This window comes from Monodelphis domestica, chromosome 5, assembly GCF_027887165.1.
Source record: "Monodelphis domestica isolate mMonDom1 chromosome 5, mMonDom1.pri, whole genome shotgun sequence".
NCBI lineage: Eukaryota > Metazoa > Chordata > Mammalia > Didelphimorphia > Didelphidae > Monodelphis > Monodelphis domestica.
This window is the reverse complement of record NC_077231.1, coordinates 323,585,831-323,608,130: the sequence shown is the minus strand read 5'-3', so window position 1 is coordinate 323,608,130 and position 22,300 is coordinate 323,585,831. Positions and strand designations below refer to the sequence as shown.

General features: G+C 55.1%; 1 protein-coding gene across 3 annotated transcripts in view; it reads left to right on the top strand.

Annotated features, from left to right (window-relative positions):
* The window catches only part of PHF14 (PHD finger protein 14), a 79,759-nt gene that overhangs the window by 32,177 nt on the left and 25,282 nt on the right, over positions 1–22,300 (top strand). For all 3 annotated transcript variants that reach the window (XM_056800586.1, XM_056800587.1, XM_056800588.1), the window contains exons 14-16: positions 7,675–7,843; positions 15,818–15,868; positions 15,973–16,094. In XM_056800586.1, the coding sequence (XP_056656564.1) occupies positions 7,675–7,843; positions 15,818–15,868; positions 15,973–16,094 (342 nt within the window). The remainder of the gene's footprint in view (positions 1–7,674; positions 7,844–15,817; positions 15,869–15,972; positions 16,095–22,300) is intronic.

Sequence of the window (22,300 nt, the reverse complement as noted above, 5' to 3'; positions counted from 1 at the left end):
TTTCTCTGCCGCTCCTCGTGTCTGTCTCCATGAACTCTTGTCCAGAGGGGGCCTGCGGCTTCATTACCCCCCCCCCAGAAGTCTTTGTACAACACGCTCAGAATCTGCCCTCGGCCACTGACCATCCGGAGAGTCCTGAGAAAGCCTCTCTGGGATGGGGAGTGAAGATCTGCCCGGGCCGCCATCTTGCCCTTCTCTCCCCGCCTCTCAGTCTCGTCTTCCCCGTCCTCTTCTGGCCCCTCCTGCACTCCTTTGCCCTTAATGCCTCGGGTGAACTCGGTACCTCTGCCTGTCTGCTGGGCTCGGGGCTCCCTTCAGCCCCAGCTCTGCACCCCACCACTTCCACTCGGGCTTTCCATCAGCGTGTCACCCTCGCAGCTCCCCTCGTTCTCCTCCTTTTCTTTGGAAGGCGGCGCTTCGTCCCCCATGTGGCCACCGCCTCCAGTCCCCCCGCTTCTTCCCAGCCTGGACGTCATGCTTTCACGTCTCCTCAAACGGGGTGTCCTCGTTGAGGCCTTCCTGACCTGAGACCTGCCTTTCCTGCAGACCTCTGTGAGCATCTGAGCCCCTCAGCCCTCTGCTCATGCCTGCTGCCGGCCCCGCGGCCCCGCGGCCCACTGGGGCTGACGCCGGGGAATGGCTCAGTCCAGCCCTGGGGGACGGACCTCGTCCAGTAAGAGATGCCCGAGCGAGAGGCAGAGGCAGCCAGTGCCTCAGCCATGACAGGAACCTAAAGCGCCCCCGATTCTCTTCTGCCCTGCTGGGGAGAGGCCCGCCCTGGCCCTGATCTGGGCTGCTGACTCCCCTCCGCCTTCAGGTGCCCTTCAGGATCTTCCTGTTGGGTCTTTAGGACGTCACTCACAGCATCAAGACGTCAGGTTCTGATCCGATTAGCATCAATAAGAAACGGGCCAGAAGATCGAAATCTGGAGGGGAAGCGGCCGCTTTTGTGAGTGCCTGAAAGAATCCGGGAAAGCCATCCTGGGCCCGCCTTAGACACTGAGAAAGCACCGGGGGACACTGTTGGCCTCCGTCCTCGGGAAGGGGAATCTGGGAGGACTGGACCGTTCTCTAGGCTTCCATCGCAGAGACTCCGAGGGGAAACGCAGTTCTGACGGAGCGCTGTAAAAACCGAAGACCTGGCCAGAAAGAGAGAGAGCGCCCAGAGGCCGAGCCGACGCCGGGGAGGCCTTGATCTCCTTGGAGGAGAGGAGAGTCGTCGGAGCAGGCGCTCGTAGAGGGGGCGCCGGGGAAAGACCGAAGCCGGCAGCTCGTGCCTGTTGTCTCGGGCACCGAGAATGGTCCCTAGGCTAGAAAGGGCCAGATGGCAGGGATGCCCAAAGCAAGGAGGGAGATGGTGGGTGTCAGTCAGGTAGCTGAAGGTCAGCGGCACCGGCTTCTCGGGGTTTGGGAAATACTGTCGGTGGCATTTCTGAGCTGTTGTCAAGATCATAGGGTGGGAAAGAGCCCTCAAGACACAGCAGCCGGATTGGGGGGTGGGAGTACTGGAGAGAAGGTTGGCCTTTGAAGCTTGAATCCTGCTTTAAATAAAAGCTCAGGAGTTGGGCTGTTTTAGGCCTGGGCCTCAGTTTCCTCATCTGTAAAATGAAAAGGTGGGGCTTGATGGCCTCTGCCATCAAGTTCTACCAGTTCTAGATCTGGGATCTTAAGAGCCTATCGCTCCTGAAACACCAATGTCCCATTTCCCAAAATGGAAGGAAAATGGAGGCTGGAGACTGTCAGCCAATGATATTTGAATACACGGATCCTGGGCAACCGGACAGGGAAACGGTAGTCACAAAGAGCCAGCAAGTCTGTCTTCTGTCAGGAAGGTATTCCGCCAGCTTAGCTCACATCCTGTACTACCTTGGCAGAAGCATCCACACTTCCTGTGGACACTAGGGCTGTGCAGGCCAAACGAGCGGCACACAGATTGCAGGATTGCTTGGTGAGAGTATGCCGGGCCCAGCGTTGTGTTTTGGTTAGCATTTTTATCGGTGACAGAGGTAAGTGGTGGATATCCTAATGCTAGGATGGATGGCTGACATGTGGCCTTCCTGGGTCAGGCTCCAAAAACGAGAGCCAGGCGAGAAGATTGGCCCAAGCCTAGTAAGATTTGCTCTTTTATTTTATTTTATTTTTAAACCTTCACCTTCCATCTTAGTGTCAGTACTGTGTAATGGCTCCAAGGCAGATGAGTGGTAAGGGCTAGGCAATGGGTGTCAAGTGACTTGCCCAGGGTCACACAGCTGGGAAGTGTCTGAGGCCAGATTTGAACCCAGGACCTCCTGTCTCTAGACCTGGCTCTCAATCCACTGAGCTACCCTGCTGCCCCTCACAAAAGTCAGCTTCCCAGGTACAAGACAGGGAGATGTGCCTAGGCAGTAAGTAGTCTATTGGGAAAAAAGACCTGGTGATCTCAGTGGATCTTGAGCCCCTTGAGCTTCAGCAGGATGCTCTCGTGGAGTTTCTGCCCCGGGGAGACCACATTTTTTTGGAAGGATGTTGGTGACCTGAAAATGCAGGACAAGCATCTGTCAAATGACATTGGGTGACCTCTTGCTAGTCTTGTCAGAGGACCCAGCTCTTGGGCTTGGTCCAAGACTGGGTCAGAATGAGGATGAGGAGGAGAAAATTAGACCTGGCTCCGAGTGTGATGTGACTCCTTCAGGAGAGTCTGCTTCTCTCCGCATGGGGATGACCACCTGTGGGGAATATCATTATTACTCAGTAGTGCCTCAGACGTCCCTCCTATCAAGTGATGGAGGTGGAGATCGGAAAGCTGGAGAGCATTCTGTCTCGCACTATCAGTGTTCTCTCTTTAGCGAGATAATATTTAGATAATTGGGTTGTCTGATTAGAGGAAATTTTTTTGCGTTTTAATTGATGTTAAATTATTTTTAGATATTGACTTGTGCCTTTCTACAGTAGTGAAATTAACTTTGCTTTTATGTTGGGGATTTTTTAAAAAGTCTACAATTATAACTGAACAAGTACTATGAGGAACAGTAATAGGAAAACTGGCCCTGTTCTCCAGTTGGTCTAGTTGCTGTTGGAGCTAGCTCTTCCTGACATCCCTGGAACCTTTTTTTTCACCAGACAATCGTTCTCCCTGATAACAGCTTTTAAAAATTGTCCTGTGCTTTTCTTTCAAAATCTCTATATAAAAGAAAACGTTTGATTAGCCAGGGTCCAGTGGTTTGGGTTCTGGTTACTCATGACGTCACTGTTACTCGCATGAAGCAGAGGCATGCCCCAGACCAGAAACATGGGCTGTATTGATTGGAGGGCATCTGGAGAGAGCGCTCACTCCAACTCTGCCTTTAACTGTGCCTCCATTTTTTCTCATGCAAAATGAAGGGGTTAGATGTCCCCTCAGGTCCTCTCCAACACCCATTTGCCTCCATGACTGAACCCCAGACAATGACCAAGCCCTCCCCATGGCCTTGCCCCCTGAGGTCACCAGCACGATGGATGGCCACATCCTAGGGCTGCATGCTGGGCTGAGGATGGCTCTAAGCGAGCATGCCAGGGTAAGTCTCTTCATCTCCCACAATCTGTCATAGGAGTAGGTAGGGAGTGGCCCAGCAGGGAATGCCAATGGAAGAAGAAAAAGTCCATAAAGACTTGAAAGGAGGGAAGGAACGATTGAAAACTTAAGACTGGCTTTAGAGAATCACTTGCCAGTGCTGGCGACCACTGTGGTCATGGACTCTGCCAGCCCCCAGTCTGCACAGGAACCCTGGGAGCTGCCAGTGCCACCCAGATCCCCAGGCTGTTGTGCAGCCTGCCTTCCCTACACAGACCAGGCAGTCCAGCCTAGCTGAAGCACTGGGGTACGTGAGGGGGAGCTGGGAGGCTTCCTGTGCCCAGCAAGTCAAACCCACCATCACTCCACTGACTGGAGACAAATCCTGAGCCCAAGAGTCTTGGGAAAAGCAATGCTTCGAGCCCAGAGCCCTCAGCATCATCCCTCTGGAGACACAACCTGGAAATGGCCCTGCAGGGTCCCAAAGCCACAGCCACTGAATGCAGGAAAGATGGTTCTGGTCCTGTTAGAGGGTGACTGGATCAGAAACAGATTTGATGTGATCTGTGGGAAGGACATTAGAGAAGAGACATGGCCGTCTGCTTTGGCCTTGTGCCCCAAGGAGTGGGACCTTTCCCTGTGATCGAAGCCAAAACCTTCTTCTGTGGGTCTCCCCCATCCAAATGTGCACCCTGAGCAGGGACTGTTGGACTTTTCTGTTTGTCGATGAGGCTTAGCCCATCACAGGACTTCATACCGCTTCGTCCAATCATTTGTTTATCCTTCGCTCCTGGCAAGTTGTTGTGGGCATTGGCTAATGGCCTGTGAGGGGCCTGCAGAGATTCAGTGAGTTGTGCTGAGACCTGACCAAGGAGAAAAGAGCTTTGAAGCATGGCCTAACACAGAGCTTCTGGCAGAATCCAGAGCCCGTCTCTTGAACCCAGCATTCTACTGGGGTTTCTACAAGCTACCACGTGCTCTCATCTCTGGAGGCCTGATGTGGAGGCTCAGCCGGGGGGATGATGTGAGCATCACGACATCGTGGAGGTGTTTGGGTGGAAAGGATTGTCCTTGAAGACGACCATGAGCAGAAACTTTTATGGTGGACCACCTCTGGCCAGTGTTCCCTGTGATTCCTTACTGCATCAGAAGTCAGCCAACAACATCACTATTGAGAGATGCCATTTCAAATAGCCCTTCCTTGGCTCACAGCTTTCAGAGCTGGTAGGACCATCTAGGAAATCTAGGCAACACGCTCACTTTATAGATGGGGAACCTAAGCCAGGAGAGGCGGTGGGATTTTACAAGGCTGAGACTTGGACATATAAAGAGGAGAATGAAAAACCTCTGTGCCTTCAAAGAATTTAACTTCTGTTTTGCTGAAACATGAACACAACATGTAAACAGAAACATGAAATTATTTGATGAAAAAGCTCAAAGGAGTTCAGGAAAGGCTTGATGAAGGAGGAGATGGCACCTGTAGATGTAGATGGCACATGTAGGAAATGGAGGCGGGCAGAGGCCAAGCCAAGTGTGTTCTGTTTGCCACAAAGCAAACATTTTTATCTGTAGGGCCCGAGACATCTTTCACTTTCTTCTGCTAGCCCAGTGTGCCAGTTGGGATGTGGAGAACTCTTGGGGCAAAAATGGCCCACCTTTGACTTAGGTTTCCCGTCTCCTTTGAGGGTAGAAGAATGGTGCCCACCACTCAGTGATGAACACTCTCACATTTGGTCATACCCTTCATGTCCCAGTGAATCTGAACGGAACTAGAGCTTGCCTCCCAAACCCCAGACTTCACCCCCTTCTATCCCATTCCTCATTCCTGCCCCCTCAACCCACTCACCCCAAAGTTTCCTGCCTACTTCCACTGTGCCTGCTATAATATCTGTTCCACAGGCAGTAAACTTTCCTTTATCTCGGATCCAGTCCTCTCCCTCTTTCCATCTACTAGCTTTGACTGAAACCGGATATTTTCACTCGTTTTCCTCGACTCCCTGGTTGGGGCAGGGAGAAGTGAAATACTCCTTACTCCCCCTTTCCATTTCCAAGATCTCTCCTTTCCTCTGTCGCTCAGTAATCTCTGCTTCTTTGGCAATCATGCTCTTCATATCCATCATCCTACCAAAAGCCTGATAGCTCTTGTTCAGACCCCCAGGGTCTTCCCTCGATCCCTGAGTTTGATCCCAGGTTTACAGTTCTTTCTCTCCTTTCCAACTTCTGCCCTTATACTAGGAACTTGACTATACATATTGGTTCTCCCTCAGATCCCGAATCACCCATTTCCTTGACCCTCTCTTCCCACAAGTTACTCCTTCAGCCCACCTCAGCCACTCACCAGTAGGGTCATATCCGTGATCTTGCCGTCACCCATGTGTAGCACCTCTTTGTTCAAGTTATGAAATCCCCTGAGCTGACCATCACCTATTGGCTTTCCCCCTCTCTCTGCCTCCCCCAAAGCCCTACACTTCATCTGCTCCATGACCTCCAATCCTTGACTCATTGATTCTCTTCTAGGCCATCTTCCCTGCTTTAGCCACTCTCCTGCTCGTCTTCCCCTCTGTGGTGAACCACATGAACGACGTGGCTCTCCTCTCAGGATCCTTTTGTCCCCTTATTGCCCAGCTGAACTCCAGTGGCGAGTCATGTGCCGTCTATCACCTGCACCTTTCCCACAGAGTCCCCTACTGATGTCTGCCACTCAGCCTCAAATGGGCCTTCACTGCCCTTTAGTATACTTCCATTGTCCCCCGGCCCCTCCCTCCACAGTGGTTCTTCCAGACCTTCTCTTCCCTCCTCAAACCTCCCCCCAAGCTCTCACTAAGAACCTTGTCTCATATTTTACTGAAAAAAATTGCAGTCATTTGCTGTGAAGCCTATTGACCTCTTCCTCCTGTCCTTCACTCCAGTGCCTTCTGCCCCTCTCTCCGCCATCACCCCCATTTCAAATGACGAAGCGGCCCTACTCCTGACCAAGGCCAGCCCTTTGCCCTGTCCATCTCAGCGCCCTCCCCATTCCTTCACTTATTTTCATTCTCCTCCATCGGCTTTTTTCTTCCTTGCTGACTACAAACAAGTCCCCTGTCCTGAAGAAGCCTGTTCTCTCCAGTGAGTGCCTGACTGTCTTCTCTGATTCACTTCTACAGTCCGGCCTCCTCATTCCACCCAAACTGCTCTGGCCCAAGTTCCTGCAGTCTCCTGGCTGCCAAATCGAGTGGCCTTTTATGGATGCTCTTTTTCCTTGATCTTTGCAGGGGTAACAACGTTATCACATTCTTCTCCTCAATACATTGTCTTTCTTCTGGTTCTCCTATCTGACCACTTCTTCTCTGCCTCCTTTGCTGAATTTCCCTTTACATCAGCCCCTGTAACGGCAGGAGTTCCTCAGGGCTCTGGCCTGAGCCCTCTTCTCTTCTCCCTGTTACTTCACTCAGAGATCTCATCAGCTTCCATGGATTTAATTACTATCTCGGGTTCATTTTTTAACAGCTGATAATAGGATTACTAATGGCAATTATAACGGCTACTCTTTCAATTATATTTTAATGTCAGTGAGATTAATTTTCCTAATGACTGCTGCTTTAATGAGTTCATTTGGTCTTAAGGAGCATTGATATTTTCATGCTCTGGTAAAAATGGCCACTTTGTTCAAAAGTGAACCATTGATTTTTGTGCTCCCCAGAAGGAAGCCTGCTTGGGCCCTTTTTCTTCCATGGGAGATGAGGTTCAGTGCAGTTTGTCTTTGGCAGAGATGGAAAGATAGATGGTGACTAGTGATTGGATCCAGGATCAATGGATGCCTTTAGAAATGAAGACACCCTAGTTAGTAGAGTAAGAGGGCTTGCCCTTTGCAAAGAGAGCCCATCCTTGCCCTCATCACAATTAGGAAATTTTCTCCAAACATGTTTTTATTTCTGGTAAATTCATCTTCATATTGAGCCACTTTTCTGTGTTAATGAAGGAATTGCCAAGGCATCAGATGTGTGAACAGAGATGCTTATTTAGTGACAGAATTGGACAGCCCCCTCCCCCCCCCGGATTCGGATCCGTAGTTATAAAAATGTGACCATATACACATTTGGCTTGACGATTCAGAGGTGAATGTGAGTATTTAGACCCTTGGTTTGCTTTTGTTTGCACCACAGGCAGTGCTCCGAATGTGACCAGGCAGGGAGCAGTGACATGGAGGCGGATATCGCCATGGAAACGTTACCAGATGGGACCAAACGATCACGGAGGCAGATTAAAGAACCAGTCAAATTTGTTCCACAAGACATGCCTCCGGAACCGAAGAAGATGCCCATCAGAAACACGGTAATTGTTGGATTTTAAAAAAATCATTCTATAAAATTGGGTGCTGGGTGAGAAACAAATGAGCCTCAGGCTGTACTGATGGCTGGTCAAGCCCCAGGACTGGGTGCTCTCAATCCAGGACCGGCTTCCTCCCAAGTCAGCCGCTGGTGTAGGTCGGGGTGCCATGCCAGAGGCTTGAGGCTGAGATGCAAACCCAGGGCCTTCTCATGACAGCCGCCTCTTACCTCAGACTTCTTGAAATGATCTGGGGGGCTGTTGTCCTTCAGAACATCCTTGTCCCACAGTGGGGAACAGTCGTGAGTTCTGCTTGTCCCCAGGATAATGCCCTGGTCACCGAGCAAAATCATGGGAGTAGGTGCTGGGCGAGTTCTTGCTTTCAGGGCAGGGGAGGAGAAAAGCTCAGCAGAGCTATTTTCTCCAGAGGAAAAATGAAATTTCAGGTTTGGAAAAGCCCACCCTGTCCCCTTCTAAATAACAGAGATAAAGTGAATGTATGCCTTCCGGGCCAGTGAGCCTTAAAATGAAGGCTGTCAGTTATCCAAGACTCCTTTAGACACGGCTGAAGAGGGACCTCAAGGGGCCCCAGTGCCTAGAGAGGAGGGCATGCAGGGAGGTGCTTACAAGGCTCTCTTCCTTTCTATACTAATTTAGACACACAAAAAAGAGCATTTCTAGAAATTGGGACCCTCCATTTGGTGCCATTTCCCCTATTAAAGAAAATAACTTGCTTGTCTCTCTTGCCAGTACACTTTTGTACTCTCTCCTGTGCTTTTTAAGAATGTTTCATGCCCTTCCCTGGCATGGATATTGCTAAATCGCTTTGTGCCTCGGCCCCCCATTAAAAACTGAGAGGAAGAAGGGGAGGGCCATGAGCAGAAATCTGTCAGGAGGCGAGGACAGGGCATCCCTGCAGACGTGGCCCCTCATTCCCTTGATGCACGCCTCCCAAGGTTGTGGGGATTCATTGAGATAGTCATTGTGGCAGTTGTTCACCCTGGTGATCATGGTGATGGTGGGATGACCATTCCATGATGAAGCCTGGAGACCCAAGGCCTTGTCGGGGCCCTTTCTCCCTCCGGCTTTTGGATGGAATCTTGAAGCCTGTTTGGGCAGTGCCAAAGCCCATGTTTGGGAGGACGGCACAGTCTAGATTCTGAATCTTTGGCGTATCTACATATGACTTTTACATTTCATGTAAATGCCTATCAACTGAACTAGAATAAAGAGGTGCCCGCTGCTGTCCTCCATCCACCACGGATGTCTGAATTGCTTGGGGAGACAAATGCTACTGAGGGATCCAGCACGAGAAATCAAAAGGCCTCTTCCAAGCAACAAGGAAAGACCTTCTCCAGAGAAGATGAACTTTGCAGCACTTTTCTCAGCTTCACCTCTTCTACACCCCCTCCCCCAATCTGATTTTTTTTTCTAGTCTTATCTGAATGTTTGAGAAATTGATATCTTCCTCTCCCCTGTGGGCTTAGCCAAAAGGCATGGTCAGCTCAAGAGGGGAGGCCTGGAGATGACCAGGGACCTGCCTCAGTGCTCTTGCTTTTCCTGGAACTATCAGGTGGAGCCCTCCTGCCACATCAGACAAGTTGTGCCTCTCCCCTTGTGGACCTGTCTCTGCCCCTTCGGTGTCTCTGTTATCTTTCCATGGAGGCCTTGGCTTTTCATTTCCTTTTCAAAGCTCAGAAGTAGAGTGAGAGGAGCAGGGTCTTGGTCGAGGCTAACATCTGCCCCTGCCCAATGGCACTCCGTCCTCTCCATCTGTGACTGTAGTGGAACCATGGAAAGAATCCTTCAGAGGCAGGTCCCAAGATGGCAGCTGGGAGATGACTTCTCGCCCGGAGATGGGCAGGAGCCAGGAAAGTCAGCTGGGACAAATGATGAGGGCCCTCAGAAGAGAGGAGACTGGGGAATGAATGGTGACCACTTTGGGTTGATTCCCGTTTTCTTCCAGGTAGTAGTTGGGTCAAATGGAAGTAAGCCTGTGGCCCAGGGATGTACTTAAGAAATTCTTCTAAGCCAGCCGATTGGATCCCTTGTGCATCTGATGAGTACGTGTGAAGGGCCGTAAAGGCGTTCATCAGACCCTGGCAGAAGGATGCTTTGGGTGAGAAGAGAAAAGGAGGTGGGGCCATGCCCCTGCAGGTGCTTCCATTCGCTCAGATGTGGGGGAGCGGTGGGCAGAGCAGAGAGAGGCATTGCCATGCCCTTGCCAGAAGCCTGGCCCGCAGGCATCGGCTCTGTTGATAACTCTTCCCAGAACAAAAGTGCAAAGGCCAAAGTGGTGGTTCTTGGGGGTCAGCAGTTGAGAGAGGCCTGGAGGGACGCAAAGCACCATCTGGTACCATCTGGACAGGGAGGCCTGGGGGCATCTGCCCTCCTCTCCTCGTCCAGGAATGCTTCTGAAGGGCTGACTGTGCCGTCTGGAACGCTGACCCTCCTGACTCTTCATGACTGACCGCATGGCCAATGTCAGCCTGGAGTGTCAGAGGGCACCGCTTCGAGCCATCTTCACTGACCAAAAACGAGCCACCTTCCTGTACTCTGAGCCACGGCCTTTGCTCTCTGTCGTCGGTTTTTGAGGTCGAACCCTGGTAACTTGGCCAAAGAGAATTCTTTCCGTTGGGGACCATTCCGGGAAAGCCCTGCAGACGCCAGGAGGTTTCATCCCTGGCCAGGAATGCAGGCATGTTGGCAAAGATTGTGAAAGACGGATCCGGATGGCTCGAGCCGTGTTAACTTGTTATCGGAGATTCGAGATGGATGGAGCTCAAGGACGGCCAGGGCCCAGACAGAACCACTTGACTGGGCGGCTGTCAGAAGCCCATGGCCTGAGGGCGAGCTTGGAGGAGGCCCTGAATGGAGAGTTGGGGGAGGCCCTGCCAGGCTCCTCAGCAAAACCCCGCTTATGGGCCGTTCCTCACAGGTTGGCATGGGGGTCTGATGAATTTTGACTCTAGAAGCTGGAGTCTAAGCCACAAGGTTTGGGGACCCAGTGGGGAAGCCAAGCACCCCCCGACGGTCTCAGACTCTGAAATGCTTCCGTCTCCTCTTCCCCCGGCCCGTTCTTCCAACTCGAGAGAAATCACAATCTCTTCTCGTTTGTCTTTCATCAGATTCCAAGAAATATGGAGGCTTCCCTGGCCATAGGAAAGACAAATGGACCCGATTAAGATCAAAAGTCATTCAGATGGGGAACTTCTGGCTGTGGAATCGAAAGATTAATTCTGAGACTTGACTAGTCCTATTTTCAGTAATTGAATTATTTTATTTCCTTAATAGCATGGCTTAATTTTTCACTTTAAGAATCATTGTTGGGGCAGTGAGGTGGCTTGGTGGGTTAAGAGCCAGGCCTAGAGACAGGAAGTCCTGAGTTCAAATGTGGCCAAAAAGCCTTCCTAGCTGAATGACTCTCTGGTCAAGTCACTGACACCTCCCCACCCCCTTCAGTGTTTTAGCCCTTACTCCTCTTCTTCCTTGGAGTCTATTTGGTATCAATTCTCAGGCAGAAGGTAAGGATTAAAAAAGATCATTGTTTTTCCAGGAGTGCCGGCAGGAAGCAAGGGCATGGGCGCCCACCATGCAAGTCCTGCGGGAGAGGAAGAGAAGGGGCTTCTCTCTGCCACTCACGGGAGGCTGCTAGATCACATTTATTCTTCCTGTATCTTTAGCTTCCAGTGCCCTTATTCTGGCGTGCCCTGGGAAGCCTCCATGGTGAGGGACAGTCCTGTGACGGTCGCTTTTTCCTGGCCATGGCTGTTTGTCCTTCCATTTCTCCCCTTTGCCTTTGGGCCAGACAGCTTGAAGGGAAGAGGACCAGGTGGCCTGGGGGCCTCACGATGGGCCCTTAACTTTGGAGTGGGTGGAGGTGAGTGTGAGCCTCCTGAGTCTCATGCGGAGAGGCCAAATTCAACCAGCTGGTTTTGTGAGTGGCCTCTGGGCCAGCCTCCACGGGGCCTCCTGCGTCCCCCTGTGGGAATACTTGTGCAAACCCTGCGCTTCTCGGGAGCACCAGCCGACAGGCGTGCGGCCACGGGGTCTCCCCTAGGACCCAACACTGCAGGCAGGAGCTTCGTCATCATCTTGATGCTGCCGGTGTATGTTGGCTTAGACAATGGGGGAATCTGGAGCCTGTTGTCAGGCCCGCCATGGCTCTGCCACCTCCAAGCAGCCCCCAGGATGGCACTGACAGCGATTGGAACAGGTTCTGTTTCCCTTCTCCAGCGTCCCTGAAGCCTCCATTTGGGACTTGCCTCCAGCTTTCCAGAATTCCCAGAAGTGCTTGGGGGGGGGGTGAGGTGGGTGACAACCCCCCATGCCCTACTGTGCTCCCTTCTAAGTGATGGACCCCCCCAATGCCCTACCGAGCACCTACTGAGAGATGGACCCTCACGTCCTACTGTGCGCCTGCCGAGCACCTACTGAGTGCTAGACCCCCCACGCCCTACTGGGCACCCTACCCTCGCCCATAGCTCACCTCAGAAGGAGAAGTCTGTCCTTTGCTTTCACAGACGCAGATGGAGGAGGCCGTCCTGGCATTGTGCCCAAATCCCAAAGGCTTCCCAACCACATCTCAGGCTGTCTGCCAGGAAAGGCGCCTATGTGTCGGCTGGGGCTTCCTGGACGAGGGGCCCGCCACGACCGGCTCTGCCATTTGGCCTCCTGCTGCTCTCTTGGAGAATTGCTCTCCAGCTGTGGCGTGCTCTGGGTGCTCTGCTGGACTCGGGTGTTGGGTCAGCTGGCGGACCAGGCCGTCCGTAACTCTTCTCAAGCTTCCTTACCAGATGGTAATGGTGGCCCCGGAGCTACGCACCCTGCCAGGGGATTGCGTCAAAACAGGAAAAACAATGGTCAGAGAATGAGCTACATGTCTCCTTCCAGATGGAGCAGGAGGCGGGTACCAAGTTCGAGCTCTTCCTTGCACCACCTGTGCCCGCACCAGACAGGTACCAGAACAGGCTCTGGAAAGCCTGATCCGAGGAGAGAGGTGGTCCCTGCCCTCAAGGAACCCCCACGCTGTGTCCAGAAGGGCATGAGGACAGGCCTGGGGTGAGGACTCCCTCTCTGTGGCCTCAGTTTCCTTCTCTGTCAGAATGACGTGCCTGGGCCTCTGCGTTTGGCCATCCCCAGAGCAGACAGCATTCGCTACGGCCTCAGTGGTTGGTCATTTCAGTCGGGCTCAGCTCTTTGGTGACCTCATTCTGACTTTTCTTGGGAAAGACTTTGGAGTGCCCATCAGGTCCTTCTCCGGCCCATTGACCGGATGGGTGCACTGAGCAGACGGGAAGCGTGGTTAGCCCAGGATTGGTCTGAGGCTGGATTCCAACTCGTGGCTTCCTGCCTCCAGCCCTGGTGCTCAGCTGTCCATTCTCCCTGTTCGGTGCCACTGATGTCTCTCAGAGTTGACATTGGGAGGCATAAGAGAAATTCTGCTTTATTATAGGCCCTGCCTTTGTCCACCTTCGCTTCTTGCCCATTTCCTTAAGGGAGAACACTAATGGTGATGCTGGGAAACGGTAGCCATAGCAACCTCGGAAGGGGCGGCCAAGACAGCGATGGAATGTTGGGGATTTTGGCATTTGAGGCTGTGACGCCGAAATCAAACCTTAGGTCAGCCTTGCAGATTAAATTAGTATGTTGAGATGTGCCCCAGGAACAGGCACATCTCCTGCCTGCCTCAGGGTCACATTGGGCAGAGGGCGGCCCCACCAAAATCACAGTGCTGAGGCCTGGATGAGCAACCCCAGAGACCAGAGAGATGGGGCGGGGAAGGTTCTGAAGGACTTTGAGCACCAGCTGGACACTTGGCTCTGGGGTGTGTAGGAGTTAAATGAATGTCCAGTACTTAAGTATATTCTTTTTATAAAGTTTATTATCTGACAAAATAGAACCATGGGCCTTAGTTAATCCACCTACTCAAAGGGGCTCACTCCTCCAATGCTGCCAGCAGGAAGGAAAGAGAGCTAGGCATGGAACTCCACTCAGTTCACATCCTGTCTACTTCAGCATGGAAGAACAGAAAGTTCATTTTATTTTGAGGATGAGGACTACAGTAGTGAAAATCACTTCAGATTTTTATAAATGCAGAGGTGGGTAATGTTTAGGGGCACCGTGCCCCTTAGAAAAACTTTTCACCTCCTGGATGAGACATTTATGCATCTCATCCAATATATTTTTATAAATGGGGAGGTGGGAATATAGGTACTCTATTCCAGAAAGCCCTTTAAAATCAATTTAATTTTTTAAAAAACATTTTTTTACATTATTAAATTTTTCTGGATTTTTAACAATAGTATTTTCTCTAGTTCAATTGTGGGGAGGTACAAATAAAGAGTATGTAACAGAATATATAGCTAATTGTCAAAACATGGTAACTTAAAGTGACCTAGTGTAACAGAACTTTAGAAACAAAATAAAATCTTAAAACAAGTAATCAGCAAATATAATGTATGTGACAGGATACAGGCACTGACTTCAAGAGTTCTTTTTTCCAATTCCCATACATAGATTTTTCATAAAACAATGGAGTCTGAAAAGGCTTAAAATCCACCTCCAGACTCTTTAAGGTTCCTTCCCGTCCCTAGTGTTATCATCCATCTAGGTTCCTTTTGGTCACACCTCTGGGATCTTCCATAGTGAGGGAGAATACCATGCTGAACATAGTGTGGAGGAATCCTATATATGATGTAATATAGAGACTGGGCAGCCCAGAATGACAAGCAGGGAGATTAATTTCTCCCCTGAGTCTCAGGATTATTCAAGCTAATTGCAAGGACTAGTATACCCAGGAGCAGTAGGACGAAAAGACACCCTACAACTGAGAGCCATTCGAGATAGGTAATACACTGCTCTTTCATAGAGTGAACCCTGCTTGCAATTCTACTTCCTATTTGGAAGAGTAACCTTCCTTCCCCTTCCCCCTAGGGAAGGGGAATGCTAGGGAGCAGCTTCCCCTGTCACGTGGACAGAGAGTTAAGAGGGTAGAGGCTCTCTTGCCTAAGGGAAACACCTGGACTTCCAAGGCAAACTGCTAGCAAGCACTCAGCTGTTGGCACTGTAAGGGAAAGAGGGATTTGATCCTTTACAGGCCTCCAGAGAGTGGCTCCAGTCAGCAGCAGGAGTAGGAGTGGCGGCTGGAACCACCCAGGGAGTTAGCAGTCCCAAAGAGAGTTGGGGGGTGGAGGGAAGGTGTGGCAGGAGAAACGTGGTTTCTTTTCAAACTAATCTGCTCAGAGGGAATTAAGGGTTCTGAACCCACTTCTGGTTGCCATAAATGTAGGAGTTAAATTAATGTCCAATACTTGAAGTATTATTTTTATAAAGTTTATCATCTGACAAAATAGAACCACGTGCCTAGGTTAATCGACCTGCTCAAAGGGGTCACTCCAGCAAAGACGCCAACAGGAAGGAAAGAGGGCTAGACACGGGACTCCACCCAATTTATATCCTGTCTGCCTCAGCACGTAACAACAGGAAGTGAGTGGGGATCTGGGAATCATAGTTTTTGCTGGGGATTGTAGTTTTGAGGGTAACAGATTCTAATTTCACCGGTGACGGGGAGCCCTTGTCTTGTTTGGAGAGCGTGGAGGACCCAGAGCCCCCGGAAGCTCGAGGAGGAAGGAGAGAAGGTTGGGAAAAGCCATCGGGGGAGAGGGGAGCATGTGGAGCATCCGGAGGTGTCTGGGAGGTCCGGGCCCCGCCGCTCTCTGCTCTGCTCCCTTTGGGATCCTGGCTGAGGCGCTGCCTCTGGGCTCATCGGATCGGGCCTGCCCTTCCTCCTGGCTCTTGCAGCCTGATGTCCGTCAGAGAAGGAGACTGAGGCCCTCGATGGGAGGCCACGGACCGAGCCACGATGCTGTGCAGCTTGTCCCATTCCTGTGGGGGCCTCCAGTGCTTCGGGCTCTTTTCTCTGGCCGGGCTGCTTCGGAGCTGCTCCCGAGTTCTGACGGGCTTTTTGTTTGCTTTTAGAGAACCCGAGGCCGCAAGAGAAGCTTCGTTCCCGAAGAAGAGAAGCCTGAGGTGGGGAAGTTACTTTTCCTAGAAACAATACACGTTTGATGGCAAATGGCTGGTGGGCCGCTTACCCTTTTCTCTCTGTCTCCCCCCTTCCCTGGGCGCGGCAGGAAAGGGTTCCTCGGGAGCGGCGGCAGAGGCAGTCTGTGCTCCAGAAGAAGCCCAAGTCCGAAGACCTCCGCACCGAGTGCGCCACCTGCAAGGGCACCGGCGACAACGAGAACCTGGTCAGGTAGGCTCCGGAGGGCTCTGCTTCCACTCGCTCTTTTCTCCTTGAGGCCGGTGACGGCCGAGGCAGGGCCCGGCTGGTAGGGGAGCGGAGGCCCCAGCCTCCTGGGGACCAGAGCCTGGGGGAGCCCATCACCACACCAGTGTTAATGCTTCTTTCTTCTGAAACAAAGAAAGCTGAAAAGGTGGCCTGGAAGGAGTTTGTTTTTGTTCTCAGATCTGTTCTGCCAGGGTGAGCTGGCTCCCTGGGACCCACCCCCGGGCTGGCATCAAGGCCAGGCTCAGGATCAGGAAGCCTGGGGTTCTCGGCCCTCCGGTGGCTGAGCCTCCGTTTTCTCAGCTGTGAAGTGGGAATCAGGCGAGCAACAAGCTCCCTTGGCTTTTGTGAGACCCAGATGGAAGAGTCTGTGCCCGGTGCCTTACGTGCCCCTGAGCTGGGCCAGCATTGCCCCGTAGCTGTTTAGAAAGGAGAGACTGCGGCCGGCGCTGTGGAGGCCACCATGCCTGGGGCCTTGCTCCGGGCCTGGGCCTCCTCTCCCTGAGCCTCCGCTTGTGTCCTCGCACTTCTGCCCCACTGCCCGCAGGCTTGTGGGAACAGAGCCTGGTCTGTGTTGGGCCGCTCCAGCGAGGACGGCGGGGCCCGGGCCTCGGCCTCCCCGGGGAGCAGCGCCCGCAGCAGCTTCCTTTGCGGGCACCCAAGGAGAAGGGAGCTTGTGGCGCCGCGGCTGGCCTGAAGGCCCTGTTTCGCGGTGGCTCCGCCACAGGCCGGCCCGTCTGGCCCAGTAGAGTCAGGCTCCCATGGCGGCTTAAGCGGGGTCTGGGGTCAGCCAAGGCCTCCGGCAGGCAGCCCTGGGTCCAGGTTCGCATCTGCTCCGGGAGGCTGAGCACACAGTGACCCTGGGGGGCCGGGGGGGGCCTCTGAGGCGGGACCTTTCCGAGCTGCTTTTCTGGGACTCGATCGCGCCCGTGTAGACGTCAGCAGTGACCGGGCCGTCTCCCAGGCCTGCCCAGGGCCTTCAGAAAGCCTGAGGCTTCGGGGTGCCCTAAGGCCACGCATGTCCCTGACCGAGCGAGTCTGCGGCCCTCACCGTCCCCCTTTGGGGAGCTGCCCCTCTTCGGGGGTTCTGCGAGGGGAGCCATGGAAGGGGAAGGCGCTCCCGGGAAGTGCTCTGCGGCGTCTTCTCGGTGGAAGGGCTGGCCGGGGGGGCGGCGCTGCCCTCCCACACGCCCCCGTGTGCCTCCTGCAGGGCCCTCCTCCATTCTTCGGCGGTGGCCAGACCCGAACCCTTCCACACGATGCTGCGTCCCAGGCGAAGTCCCCAGAGAGGGGCCGAGGGCCGGCGCCAGTCTGCCCGCGGCGACTTTGGGGAGACCATCGATCGGACCGTGGGTCACGTTGCCCGTCGTGGCGTCTGGGCTGTCCCTGACAAGCCTGCTGGATTCGGCCACGTGGACGCCGGTCCCACGCCGGACACGCCGCCAGGCCTGAGCACTCCGGAGCGCCTGCACGGCGGCCGTGGGCGCCCCCCACAGGTGCTTTTCCAGAATTGGGGCCAGACACCAATTCTGCCCCCGTGGGCTCTGGCGCCGCCGAGGCCCGAAGCGGCTCCTGAAGCTCTCCTCCCTGGAGCTCTCTCGGGCCAATGCTGTGATGGCCTAAATGGGGACAGCAGGGGAACCGCCCTCGTGTGCCTTCCTCGGTCCCTCCCCGACAGCCTGGACGGAGGGAGGATTCGGACCGGACACTCAAGTTCTGGGAGGCGAAGAGGGCTCGGGCCATCTGCTCTGACCCCGGCACGGCACGATCCCTCCTGGGACCGGCCCGCCTTGGCCGTCTGCGGGGAATGCTTCTGGGCCCGACTTACATTGGCTTTTTCGGGGTTGGGGGACCAGCTTGAGAGCCCCACAGAACCAGCCGATGCCTGGAGACAAGCATCATGTCACTCCCTCCTAGTTCCGGGCCTGTCCCCCCCCCCCCCATCCTGGGGGCCTCCGTCCTCTGGGAGCCTCCTTCCCGGGGCCGATCCCCCGGGCTCCTCCTGCCGCCGGCCCTCGGCAGCCTCTTTTGCGGTTCGTGCTCTTCCGATGCCGCGGCCATTGGTGGCAGCTGTCCACGCCAGGCCATTTTCTCTCCTCTTTCCGTGAGGGCAGAAGCACCAAATTCAGACTCCCCCAAGCCCCCAGGCTCGGGGCCCTGGGCACAGCGCCTCAGCCCCGAAAGCTTCGTGTGGTCCCTGGGGCGGGGACGGGCCCGTCCAGCGACCTTTGGCTCTGTCGGGTCCAGCCGTGACTCGAGGCTCGGGCCCTCGTCCCAGAGGGCGCGCCCGGAGCTCTCTGCGCTGCCGGGCTCCAGGGGCTCCTGACCTCCTCCACACCCACAAAAGCCCTGCCCAAGTCTTCCGTCGGGTCCCTCTCGAGCCGCTGGTGCTGCCTCAGCCCAGGACGCCTCCCGATCCTGCTCCCTCCTCCGCTCGTCTCTGCCCCCTTCGCCTGGCCCAGAGCCGACGGAAGTCACGGAGCCGAGCTCTTCCGTTGGTCCTGCCCCGCACCGAGGCCGGCCTTTGGGCCCACCGTCCAGCTCCGGGCGGCGAGGGGCCTGCAGCCGGCAAGGCCCGAGGTTCTGTCCGTCTGGCCTGGCACGCTTGAGAGCTGCACCCCTTCTCCTTCGTCCATCTGGCTGTCGATGAACATCCGCACGCCTTTGCCGCAGAGCCCGGCACGCTCGCCACTTGGACTCGTCTTCTCCGTTCTCTTTTCAGCCCTGCGTCACGGCTCTCTCCTGGGCACTGCCAGATCCAGCGCCTCCGTCTTGGTCCTCTGCTGCAGCTGGCACCGGAGGCTCTTCTGTCTCCACGTTGTGCCCGCTCGCTTGCTCTGCCCCACACCTGGGCACCTGGGCCGTGTCCTCCCCCCGCCCTGCCCCCACCCTTTCAGCCTGTGCCTCCACAGGTCTGGCCAGGCCCCCGCCGCTGCTCCTCGTGCCCGGCGCCTTCCTGATTTGTCGTGGAAAGCCCGGACGTGGCCAAGGGGCCCCCTGGCAGGGTGCTGCCTCTGCGCTGTCCCATGGCACGGCTCTCCCGACCCTCCTCTCCTCATTCCTAGCACGGATGGAATCGAAACGAGCAGGGGGCTGGCGTGGCTTCCTGGGAGCTTCCTAGCGGCTCACCGAATGGCCTGGATGGCCCTGGCAGCTGGGAGATGTGGGGAGGCTCGAGGTCAAGGAGGGCTGAGAGGGCTGAACAGGTGGGGCATTTGTGGGCCATCGTAGTAGGGAGAAGTAGCAGACGTGAGAGACTTTGGCAATGCCTCTTGTGCCATTTGGTCTGCTCCTGTGAGTCGGCGGGCAGCGTGTCACCATCGCTGGTCACTGATGAAGTGTGGGCCCATGCTGGGCCGAGCCTTGTGCCAAGGGGCCTGCAGGGAGCTCAGGGCAGCTGGAAAGAGGCAGGGGGAGGGCCAGAGCCCCCGAGATGGGGATCCTGGCCATGCATCCCGGACCCGTGCCTGCCGTAATGTGAGGGCAGATCTTGGCTTTTCAGGGGCTGAGGCGTCTGTCATGCAGCCAGGGAGGGGCGCCAGAGCTTCTGTGGCAGGGAACAAGCCCTCCAGGACAGTGAGCGTGTGGGCTGGAGAAGGGCCTGAGGCAGGGGACCAGGGCATCTCTGGGAGGCGTGACCCGCCTGTTTTGGGAGGGAGGGTGTAGAGGAAGGACCCTCAAGTGGGCCTGAGGAGGTGCCTCAGAGGCAGAAGCTTGGTACCTGTGGGGATGGCAGCTGCCACAGTGGTGGCCCTCTGCCTTTGCCCTGCTCCTGCCCCATCCCGCTTCCGGCCAGTACCTTGTCATCCTGCCTTCAGAACGCCTCTCGCATCTGCCTCCTGCTGGTGCCAGCCTCCTTCCTGGACTGCCACTGCTGGGGTCCACCTGACCCTTTCCTCTCTTTCCAGATTTGCTGCCCCTTCTCCCCCTGGTACGTGTACGCTCTCCCTCTGGGGACCTGAGCTTCTGCTGGGCCCTCCGTGTGTGCCATCCCGGAGTGCCCCTTCAGCTCCACACCCTTCCCTCTTGGCCCCCCATGCCCCTTCTGCTGAGGACAGTGTGTACGCAGGATGGAGAGGTCTGGCTGGACAGCTTTGGGCCTGGGCATTAGGAAGCTCTGCTTGGTTCGGGCCTTTGACCCTGGAGGGCAGGGACTTGGGGGCCTTTATTGTGTCTGGATGAAGGGGGTCGACGTGACGGATCATCTCACCTAATGTCGACGACCCGGTGCTTGTTCCTGGTTCTGGTGTCTGGGCCCAGCGCCAGCAGCCTGAGAGTTGGCTAGACTGGGGGAGCCACCGAGAGCTTTCTAGGGCTGAAATTTTCTGAGACTGATAGAAATGGAGATAGACAGAATCACTAACTGTCATTCTCCAAAGGCCTTTCTAAAAGATCAAATTGGAAACGATTGGGGTCCCCCCAAAGGATGTCTTTGCTGGTAAAAACAGCCTAAAAACCTTTTCCTCCTTGACCGCTGGGAATAGAGGCCCGAGTGCCCACCGCCCAGACCCTCGGCCGGGGACATCGGCAGGTCCTCTGACGACCCCAGTGAGACGAAGAACTCTTGCAGAGCCTTGGGGGGGAATTAGTGTTGTGTCCAGCTCTAACGTGTTGGGGCATTGGGACGTTTGATGGGGGCCCGTTCCGGCTCTGCATTCCGTCCCTTCCGCCTCGTTGCAGTGAAGGGGCTCCATTCAAAGTGGCATCATTCCACTAAGAGTGGGCATCTCCGTGGTATAGTGAAGTGGACAAAAGCCTATTTCTCCTTGTTAGATAGAGATGGAGGGAGACCTCACACCCTCACTTTATCATCTCATTGGAGCCTTACACAGTCGGATGGATCTCTGTAGTTTCATGGCCAGCCCTTGGGCTTCGGTGCGGATTTGGGTCCTATTATATCGCCCAGTTGGCCGCACTTCTGCAGTCTGTGTTGTCGAGCTCCGAACTCCTGGGCAGTGGCTGGAAGCGCTTGACCCCCTGGGAAATGTTCTGGAGTGTCTTCTTACTCCGGTGCTAATGGTGACAGTGGAACCATTTTAGACGGGCCCTTGGCCTGACAGAATATTGGAGAGTGGTCCTACGGCAAACCCCGAGAGAAGAGCTGGGGGGCTCCCCCTCTCCCTCCCAGCGTGGCCCTTCATTTCAGGAACGAAACCCTGGGTGAGAACATTCCATGGCTTCAGTTTGCTTGGAAAAATGTCCGCCTCTGTTAGTGACTCAGTCCGGTTTCCACCTCAAAAAATAGTCCCTGCAGCCGTCTGATCGGGGTCCCGTGCCCAAAGGTGCATGCTAGCCTGAGCTCCCTTGGCTTGTGCCCCTCCGTCAGGTGGAGCGCCCTGGGCCATTGGCTTTTTCAGTCTCGCAGCTTCTGGTCCCATATTTTCCCTGAAGCTTCTGACCAAGATGGCGGATCTCCTTGGTGTGGCGGCCTTTTCCTTCCCTGGCCCCCTGGTCCCTGTGGAGAGGGCTCCCGAGGCTCTTGGAGAGCGCCGGCCGCCAGGCCGAGAAGAAGCTCGCGGCGCCCCTTTTCCGAGCTCATCTTTGTTCCTCGTACGAGATGCCTCTCAGAAAACGATGCGCAGATGGGTGGGGAAAAAGGCTTAGGGAGTGTCCGTGGCTCTCCGTCCCTTCCTCCTCGGCACCCTTTTCTTCCTGTGTGACTTTCTTGGAGAGTGCACGTGCATCTCTTGGGTGATCCCAGGAGCGCGTGGGCGTGGGGCAGCGTCTCGGGGGGGCGTTCTGGGCTCCCTCCGAGGAGACGTGCCGCCCCTCGGCTTCCCTGCCCTGTCTGCCAGGCTCGGGATCCCTCAGACGAGCGCGGGGGCAAGCAGAGACCTCCCCGGGGACTTCATCGAGCCTCTCCCAGCCCGATTTCAAGACGGAGGAGCTCTTCCTGCCTTGGGGTTGATGGAAGCGGCCCAGAGCCCTCGCCGCCAGATGGACCAGTTGTGGGCCGAGGCCAGGGCTCCCCGAGGCCCTTCCCTCCTGACTCCTCCTCACTCCTGGCCAGCTGGAGCTGGAGTCCCGTGGGCCCCCAAAGGCAGGCTCTCCAGCGGGGAAGGAAGACAGCGGCTTCCCCGAGCGCTGGGTGTGAGATGGGGCAGGGCCAGGTGGGCTCCTGGGTTCAGCTGCGGCCTCCGCGCTTCCCAGCTGGACGAGAACTTCGCCCCCGC